We start from the raw sequence: 9,180 nt of genomic DNA, 5'->3' as shown, positions 1-9,180 counted from the left end.
TCAGGGCCATAAAAGACAAAGTGGGCATCACAGATCAGCACGGAGAATGAGGAAGGAAGAGGAGAGGAGTCTTGCGGCTGGGTTTAGCAGGGCCCACAGGTGTTGCAGAGCTTCCTGCTGTAGCGGGGCAAGGGGCAGGGGCTGCAGGCAGGAGAAGCGTAGGGTCTGCCAAAGGTGCAGAGGCCTCCCGAGCCCTGAGTGGCCCCAGCGCCGTAGAGGCCCCCCAGCCCCCCAGGGGAGCCCCCCAAAGGCGGGTGCTCCAGAGGAGCCCCACCACGGCTTGCTGGGGAAGGAGCTGAGAATGGGGCCGGGGAAGGTGACGACGACGGGCGGTGGCTGGATGAAGGCCGTTGAGTCGGGGCACTGGCGCGCGCACAGCTCGTTGCAGCTCTCAGCGATGGGCTGGGGCACGGCAACGCTGGTTTTTGGTGGGCACAGGTCGTAGCAAGACATCTTGGTGTGATGGGATGGAGCTCTGCAAGAGTGCAGATAGTGTCACACAGCAGCGTGTGGCTGTGCCGCAGGCACAGGGGTCTGAAGAAGACCCAGGTGTGGGGCGGGAGAAGTGCTCTTGGACTTACCCTGTTCTCAAGGAGATGGTGGTCAGAGCTGTGTTTTGGAGAGTCCCATAGAGGCCCAGCTTTTATCCAGGCTGGAAAATGGCTCATTAAATGCTTGGCCAATATACAGAGGTGGCACTCCCTGATGCCGAGGCCGGGCTTTCCTGCCCCTGCCCTCCCTGAGTCAGCAGCCTGTGGCTCAACCAGTTCAGGACCCTTTGCTGCCTTCCCTCACATTTCTGCTTCCTGGACCGAATGTGTAATGCTGAGCCAGCTGTGACCGAGATGAGCGCCTTTGATTTGGTGTTTCGTCATCTTGCCCCTCTGCAGATAACTAATGTGCATTCATCACTCAGGTTCCGGTGTGCGAGAGACTTTGGCTACGATGTCTCTTATCCCCAAAGAACTATTCTGCTTGTCTCTCGGAGGAGCTGCCATGGGACCAGTGAGACATCAGATACTTGGGAACAAGCGGTGGCACTCAGGGTGCTGCCACTCAGCCTGTGTCACACTCCCTGCCCTCTAGGATAGACAGAGGATGAGAGGGCAGCAGGGCTAATTTGCTGATTAGCAGTGGGATGGTGAGTGTCTGAGTGGGGTAATTGGAGGGGCTGAGAGAGCAGGTCGGGGCTGCTGAGGCAACAGCATCAGCAAAACATCCCCGTGGCATGCAGGGAGGAGTTTGGAGTTTGGCTGCTGAGGTCCACGTGCCCCCCTCACGGACAGCTCCTCCCCATGCACACCAGCCCCCATAAAAGTGCTGCCCTAGGTGAGTGCTGGCATTCAGCGCTCTTGCCTGGCTCAGCTTGCAAATACGGTGAGTGGCTGGGCATCCTCTGGCAGGGGCTGGAGTGGGCTTCCCAGTCAGTAGAGCGGGGGATTGAGGGCTGACTATGGCTGGGCAGCAATGGCAGAGTCTCCAGCCCTGCTGAGTGCAGGGAAGCCCATGATAAGAGGATCTGCTCTGCCAGGACAGCTTTTCACTCACAACTTCAACCTTTTGTAGCTTTGCTTTGCAGGGAAATCTCTCTCACACCAAGATGTCTTGCTACGACCTGTGCCCACCAAAAACCAGCGTTGCCGTGCCCCAGCCCATCGCTGAGAGCTGCAACGAGCTGTGCGCGCGCCAGTGCCCCGACTCAGCGGCCGTCATCCAGCCACCGCCCGTCGTCGTCACCTTCCCCGGCCCCATCCTCAGCTCCTTCCCCCAGCAAGCTGTAGTGGGCTCCTCCAGAGCACCCGCCTTTGGGGGCTCCCTGGGGCTGGGGGGCCTCTACGGCGCCGGGGCCACTCAGGGCTCGGGGGGCCTCTGCACCTTTGGCAGACCCTACGCTTCTCCTGCCTGCAGCCCCTGCCCCTTGCCCCTCTACAGCAGGAAGTTCTGGAACACCTGTGGGCCCTGCTAAACCCAGCCGCAAGACTCCTCTCCTCTTCCTTCCTCATTCTCTTTGCTGATTTGTAATACCCACTTTGTCTTTTATGGCCCTGAACTGGGCCCTGTGCTGGCCACTGCCTTGAAGATGCCTCAAGAAAGTTTTTCCTGAAGATCCAGCCTCCTCATTCCTGCCTTGAAATGTAGTACATCTTTGATGTTGTGTCCTTTCCTGTCTTTTACAATAAAATTAATATGCATCTGACGTTTGAATCTTGGGCTTTTCTTCCTGGGCACAATGGCTGCCTCAGGACTCCCTTCTCCCATACATGGGCCCAACATCTGGCCCAGAACAGGTTTTCAGCCCCCTGATAAGCCAGGCTGTGTTTCCACAGACCAAATCCCCTGGCCATGCCAGCTCTGGCTCATTCTGTGCTGTTGCCCATCTGCACGAGTCCTGTCTGTATGTAGGATTCTCCCTGACCCGCAGGAAATGCAGCCACAGGGCATCTGTGAACTGCCTTCCTCCCTCTTGTGGATCTTCCCCAACTCCCATGTCCTTACCAATATCCCCTCCATGCCCAATCTGAAGGCACAGATTAAGTTGTGAGGGAACTTCTAGAAAATCATCCACTCCAAATCCCTGACCTCAGTGGGATCAGAGCTTCATGCCACTCAGGCCCACCTAGGTCTCACTGGTCTTAAGTGCTAGATCCAGTGATTCACCCCATTCTAGAACAAGTGGTCACCATCTATCCTGCGGCCCCAGCACCTCCTCTTTGATACGACTGATGAGTTTAATTCACATGCCCCAGCAGGCTGACTTATGAATGTATGTCAGCACAGCCTGTTACCAGAAAAAGAGAGACAGGTGATCCATGCTCAGCCTGGCTTCCAGGTTATGGCTGATGCCATCCACATTCCAATGATCACAGCCTCAGGGCACATTTGAGGCTAGCTCATGCTTCACGTTTGTGGCTGCTTGCCTATGTTTGTTTCTGTAAGGCTGTATTCCTGCCAGGAACTGACAATGCATTAATCAAAGGCAGTATTTTTCATCGAGCACTCTTGAGCCTCACTTGAGCTTTGAGGCAGAGCTCATGCGGTGCTTCTACGACATCGCAGACCAAGACATATCAGAGCAGGACCCACTGCAGAGCTGAGGAGGATGGGCAAGGGGGAGCAGCCAGCACCGCCCTCCTATTTGTTCCTTCCACAGCTCCCAAAGCCCCAGCAATAGGCCCACTCTGCCATATCTATTCCTCACAACACCACCGTTTTAAGGGGAATGCCTGCAGCCCCTGCCCCTTGCCCCCCTACAGCAGGAAGCTCTGGGACACTTGTTGGCCCTGGTAAACCTATCCTCACAACTCTTTTGTCTGGCAGAAACCATACTTACTTGGAGTATTCAAATTCAATGTCGTCGTTGATTTTTTCTAATATGTTTTCTCTTCCTTTCTGCATATTTGTCTGTAATTCCTCTTTCATCAGTTTCTTTCTTAAAGTGGCCTTTATTACTTGTTGTATATCTATTAATATTTAATTAACTGATTAATTAAGGTAGTCTCCATTTTTTCTTTTTATTTTTCTTCAGCTTTGTATTGCACACTGTATTTATCTCTGCTTGAGTTTTATACTGTCTTTTACAAGCATAGAAATTATACGCTTCTCTCATCGTTCTTACTGTCACTCTCTTTGTTTCCTGTATTATGCTTTATTTCATTTTTATTATTATTAAATCTCTTCTGTGTTAATTTTTTTGCCTTCTTTTCCTTTCTCATCCACAAACTTCTTATGTTGTCTCTTCTTTTTACTTTATATTTTATTGAACAAAATACTTTGCCACGTACAATTTTCTCTCTATCCTTTCAGTTACATTCCTTTATTCTATATTCTCCCTTAATAAACACTTCATCACTCGTTTCATGTTTTATGAGTTGCTTTAAGACACTAATATATTTCCAGACTGCTGTCTGTCCTTTAAAGTGCAGGAGTCATAACCTGTTTTTAAAACATCACCTGTCAACTCTTTAAATCTCACTCCTGTAAAATTCACCTTAATGACTTTCCTGGTTGCTAGAAAATCTATAGAGACACTGGAAAGAATGGGCAGTTTTTATTGCAGGCTCCAGGTTATTACTGAAGATGTCTGCAGATGTATTGGGAAAGGGGTAGACTACCTGGATGAGACGAAAGGAAAAGCAGGGCAGGGACAGGGTTGACCAGACCCAGCGGCTACAAACCTGGCTCTGATTAGAGGAGTGATAAGCCTCCCTGTTCAGCCCATGCTATTACTCACCACTTAGACATGTGCATTGCATTATAACAAAACAGTTCACTTGCATAAATCATTAGTCACTACTTCTAAACTGCTTTGATATCCTTTGTTCCTGACAAGCTTGAGAAAAGCTGCAGTAACTGTTTGTTACCACGGGAACCCCCAAAAGCCATTTTACAATTAGAAGAGCATTAACGTGATAGTGTTATTAAGCTCAGGTAGAACTAGGAAATGGAGAGAGGAAATGGAGATCTTTGGTGTGGGAAGGGTTTGTTGATTAGACAAAGAGTAATGACAAGCAACTTGTTCTGATTGTAGACATAGTGGTAAACTTAGGCAAGGACATCGTATTTAGAGACTGGATGACATACAGATCGCAGTAATTCACCTTTTGTGACTGGATTACCACAGGAGGCCAAGGGACAAAGGAAAAGCATTGAGGCTCACATGCAGCACCACAGGGCTTTATTGGGACACAAGAACATAGCAGGCAGTTACAGAAACTCAAGGTGATCCAAGGGGAAATGGACAATGCAGGGACTGTGCTGAGGCTACAATGCCCTGCTCAGGACCCAGACAACAGTGGAGGAGGCAGGAAGATGCAGGGAACACCAAAGCTGCAGCCAGGGCACATGGTAGCACAGGTGAGTGGGGCACGGGGCACATAGCATCCTCCTGTCCCCACGCTGGGGCAGCTGATGGGTGCTGCCGGTCCCCTCAGCTCCTGCTCCATGTCCACCTGCTGCAGTCCGTGCTTCAGGGCTGGCTCTGGCTCTGGACATCATGGCAATGGCTTTAGAATGCTCCGCAGCTCCCGCGGCGGGATCTGCCCCACCGCTGGGCACCAGGGAGGGAATAGCCAGCACCGCAGGAAGAGAGGCCAGAGCTGTAGGACCTGCCACAACTGCCAAAGCCACTGGAGCCATACTGGCCCCCATAGCCCAGGGAGCCCCCGTAGCTCATGTCATCCCCATAATCCAGGCAGCTCCCATAGCCCTGAGATCCTCCATAGTCCCCCAAACCAAAGGAACTCCCATAGCCCCGGGATCCTCCATAGCCCCCCAAACCAAAGGAGCTCCTGTAGCCCTGGGATCCTCCATAGCCTCCCAAACCAAAGGAGCCCCCATAGCCCAGGGAACTCCCATAGCCCCGGGAACCCCCCAAGCCAAAGGAGCTCCCATAGCCCCGGGATCCTCCATAGACTCCCAGACCAAAGGAGCCCCCATAGCCCAGGGAACCCCCCAAGCCAAAGGAGCTCCCATAGTCCCGGGATCCTCCATAGCCTCCCAGACCAAAGGAACCCCCAGAGCCCAGGGAGCTTTGGGAGCTGAAGGAGCCCCCCATTCCGGCTGGGCCTGACGATCCCACAATGCTCTCCTGAGGAAAAGAAGTGAGCACGGGGCCGGGGACTGTCACCACCACCGGTGGAGGCAAGATCACTGCTCTGGAGTCGGGGCACTGCTGCACACATGGCTCATTGTAGCTCTCGGCAATCGGCTGAGGGCAGCTCACCCCGTAGGGTCTGCAGGACTCCATGCAGCTAGACATCCTTCTTGGGGGTGGTTGTGAGTCTGCAACGCACAGCATAAAGTGGATTTAATTCTAGATGGTGGTGCTTGCTTTATGCTTAATGGATGTCATCACTTCCCAAAATTATTCTTCTTCTAAAGCAAACCTACATCTAGTCATGTCAACCACATCCTAGATTCTGCTTACTGTCAGGAAACCCTAAATGCCATATTTAGATTCAGAGATGCAATGTCACATGCAGTGAACCTTACACATAATATCACTGCTTTTGCTTCAATCATAACTAATCTAATTTATATGACCAGCTTAAACAGACTGTATTTTGGTAGTCCATTTACATTAAGTTATGAAAAGAAATGTTGAATAGATCCAGACGTTCCCATAGTAGCACTCAACTTCCAAACGGGAATATTTGCTGTTCAACAAGGAGGTAGATACAATGCTCTATCTGACATTTCTACATTTCATCTTGCATGTAGCTACCAGCTAACATGCTTGGGAAATTGATAGTCAATATGGCATCAAAATCTCCCAATTTTGTTCTAGGACCTTGAACTCTTGCAGATCTCCAGCTTCCCATTCTATAGTATCACGTACAATTTAGCATTAATAGAAAAAAAAGCTCGACAAGGATAGAAGTTGAGTTGAATAGGACTTACCCTGTTCACCAAGGAGAACGAGCAGGAGAAGTTGATAGAGAGGTCTGGAGTGGAGTGAGCTTTTATACATTTCTCCAACTGCTCACAGGATATGAAACACCCTCCATGCTCCAGGTCTTACACAGTCACAAAACAAGCCTGATACTGAGGGATTTAATTTTGCTTGCTTTGCACTGCCACTCCCCAGCTTTAAAAACAGGTATGAGACAATGTCAGTGGGCATTAGATTGATGACTGATGGCATCTTTCAGTCACTTAGTGCCCAGCACCAGCACTGGGGCATCTGCTATTTAATTGCACTTCAAGATTTCAGTGATGTAACTTGACTACTGTATGGTCAAAATCTTGTGCAAGAACAATAATTTAGAGATGTTGGGATGATGTGCTTTGTTTCATTCTCTACAATTTTGTGCATAAGAGAGGGAGTCATCTAGGAGTGAACATGAGATCTGAGACAATGAGAGCAGAGATTTTAGGACATCTGTTTTAGCCTCTTTATTTCACAGCCTTCTTCAGCCTTATTCAGGTCACCTTTAAGAGGGGCTCTTGAGTTTTCCATAGAATTTAAGGCATTAGACATTTCAGACATATTACAAAAATGCAGGATCATAGAATCATAGAATGGCTTGGGATGGAAGGGACCTCAAGGATGATCAAGCTACAACCACCGTGTCACAGGCAGGGCTACCCCCACATTTAATACCAGACCAGGCCGACCAGGGTCCCATCCAACATGGCCTTGAACATCTCCAGGTATGGACAGGATATCCACAACATCTCTGTGCAGCTGTTCCAGCACCTCACCACTCTCACAGTAAAGAACTTCCTCTAACATCCAACTTCAATCTTCCCTCCTTCAACTTCAAACCATTTCCCCTTGTTCTGCCATTATCTACCCTGGTCAAGAGTTGACTCTCCTGTTTGTAGGCTCCCTTTTGGTACTGAAAGGATGCAATGAGGTCACCCTGCAGCCTTCTCTTCTCCAGGATGAGGTGAAGCTACTACGCAGCATCCATAGCATGAACCCATCATAATCTCCCAAAATATAATAATGTTTAATAAATAAAGTGCATGACATTGTAAATGAAAATCAAACTCTTATCCAACTTAAAAATCATGGCCTGATGTGGGAAGCAAAATGAGTGACATCACTTGGCGTATTTTGGAATGAAGCTGTTTCATAACAAGGGAACTTCTAAATCCTGCTCTTCCTCATTTCATATCATAATAACAGAAATTGCAAGCATTAAGTATTAATGAGTGCTTGTGGAGCAGCTTAAAGTCATTATCTTACAGGTGCCTCTCATTATTATCAGTGAATTCTGATGACACTTCAAAGGCACAGCTATTTAACAATTTAGGGATAATTAATAGCCCATCTTTTGAAATATCGTTAAATTAGAAAACAACAGACTTGCAAATAATTGTATGATGCCACATAATGATTCAATTAATGAAATAATATTGGGAGAGATACGTTATAATTTCCGACTTTTTCTCAAGCAATCTGTACTTCTGGGAGGGAGAAAAAATAGGAAAATTAGGATTGCTTTAAAACGTGTTTCTAAAATAACTTCTAGGACATGTAAGGACGTGTAAGGAATCTAGGAATCAGTAAAGAATTTTTCACACAGAGGGTGGTGAAGCACTGGAACACGTCGCTCAAGAAGGATGTGGATGCCCCATCCCTGGAGGCATTCAAGGCCAAGCTGGATGTGGCTCTGGGCATTCTGGTCTGGTGGTTGGAGATTCTGCACATAGCACGGGGCTTGAACTTAGATGATTATGGTCCTTTTCAACCTAGGCCATTCTGTGAGATGATTCTATGACTTTTCTGCTTCTCTGGAGGAATTCCACTCAACCAGCCCTCTGTTAATCCTCCAATCACATGGAGTAACCTTCACCTACTTCTTGCACGTGGCACCATGTGGGCATCCTGCTGTGTATGTATCCTGAACGTGACCATGGGACTGATATGACACACAGTTCTTGCTCTGATTTCCAGTGGGTGACTGCACTGCACCCTTTGGCTGTAAGTTCCGTAAGTCCTCTAATATTAAAATTGCAGGTAACCAATTGTCATCATTATTGTATCACACACCCAGGATAAGTTCTTGGGAGGGACATTGCTGACATGGCAGTATGAAAGCTCCCACCATCGTGTCTGTTTTGTAACAAATTAGGACCAGAGGTACAAAGGGTGACTTAAAGACATCGTCCTGGGAAGCATATAAAAGCTCGTGCCTTCTGCAGCCCTTCTATCCACTTCTCTTGCCTCATTCCCTGAATTGAACAAGGTAAGTGTGGCTTCGCTGTCTTTCTACTATGATTAGCATTTGCTTTAGCAAAGCTTTTATCATGGATGTGATCCCTGCATGGGTAATTGCAGACTTAAAAACTTTGGCTCATCTCATCCCAGTGCAGCTTTAATACTTCTCCATTTACCTTAAACCTGCTTCATACTGTGCGTTGCAGACTCACAACCACCCCCAAGAAGGATGTCTAGCTGCATGGAGTCCTGCAGACCCTACGGGGTGAGCTGCCCTCAGCCGATTGCCGAGAGCTACAATGAGCCATGTGTGCAGCAGTGCCCCGACTCCAGAGCAGTGATCTTGCCTCCACCGGTGGTGGTGACAGTCCCCGGCCCCGTGCTCACTTCTTTTCCTCAGGAGAGCATTGTGGGATCGTCAGGCCCAGCCGGAATGGGGGGCTCCTTCAGCTCCCAAAGCTCCCTGGGCTCTGGGGGTTCCTTTGGTCTGGGAGGCTATGGAGGATCCCGGG

At 49.0% G+C, this 9,180-nt stretch overlaps 3 protein-coding genes across 3 annotated transcripts; 1 reads left to right on the top strand and 2 right to left on the bottom strand.

Annotated features, from left to right (window-relative positions):
* Window positions 1–9: 9 nt before the first annotated feature.
* On the bottom strand, window positions 10–643 carry LOC109365197 (scale keratin-like). Its single transcript, XM_031557816.1, is given in 2 exon segments — window positions 10–239; window positions 241–643. Coding segments are annotated over 2 exon segments (369 nt in total). The 5' UTR covers window positions 454–643; the 3' UTR covers window positions 10–83.
* A 54-nt stretch (window positions 644–697) lies between these two features.
* Window positions 698–2,172, top strand: LOC100540100 (scale keratin-like). Its single transcript, XM_019611928.1, has one exon. The coding sequence runs from the start codon at window positions 1,601–1,603 to the stop codon at window positions 1,964–1,966; it is 366 nt and encodes a 121-aa protein (XP_019467473.1). The 5' UTR covers window positions 698–1,600; the 3' UTR covers window positions 1,967–2,172.
* Window positions 2,173–5,005: 2,833 nt separating this feature from the next.
* On the bottom strand, window positions 5,006–5,758 carry LOC109365198 (scale keratin-like). Its single transcript, XM_019611930.1, has 2 exons — window positions 5,494–5,758; window positions 5,006–5,403 (listed from the first exon to the last, which is right to left on the bottom strand). Exons 1-2 carry the CDS (start codon window positions 5,756–5,758, stop codon window positions 5,006–5,008), a joined length of 663 nt encoding a protein of 220 aa, XP_019467475.1.
* Between the last annotated feature and the right edge of the window lie 3,422 nt (window positions 5,759–9,180).

The sequence above is a fragment of the Meleagris gallopavo genome, unplaced genomic scaffold (assembly GCF_000146605.3).
Source record: "Meleagris gallopavo isolate NT-WF06-2002-E0010 breed Aviagen turkey brand Nicholas breeding stock unplaced genomic scaffold, Turkey_5.1 ChrUn_random_7180001958070, whole genome shotgun sequence".
Classification (NCBI taxonomy): domain Eukaryota; kingdom Metazoa; phylum Chordata; class Aves; order Galliformes; family Phasianidae; genus Meleagris; species Meleagris gallopavo.
The sequence above is the reverse complement of the archived record's forward strand: the minus strand, read 5'-3'. Positions and strand labels throughout refer to the sequence as shown.

Excerpts from the sequence above, each read along its gene's own strand:
- LOC100540100 (XM_019611928.1), top strand. The coding sequence starts at position 1,601 with ATGTCTTGCTACGACCTGTGCCCACCAAAAACCAGCGTTGCCGTGCCC.
- LOC109365198 (XM_019611930.1), bottom strand. The coding sequence starts at position 5,758 with ATGTCTAGCTGCATGGAGTCCTGCAGACCCTACGGGGTGAGCTGCCCT. Across the intron at positions 5,404-5,493 it reads GGGTTCCTTTGGTCTGGGAG|GATCCCGGGGCTATGGGAGC; the intron begins GCTATGGAGGAT and ends GAGTCTATGGAG.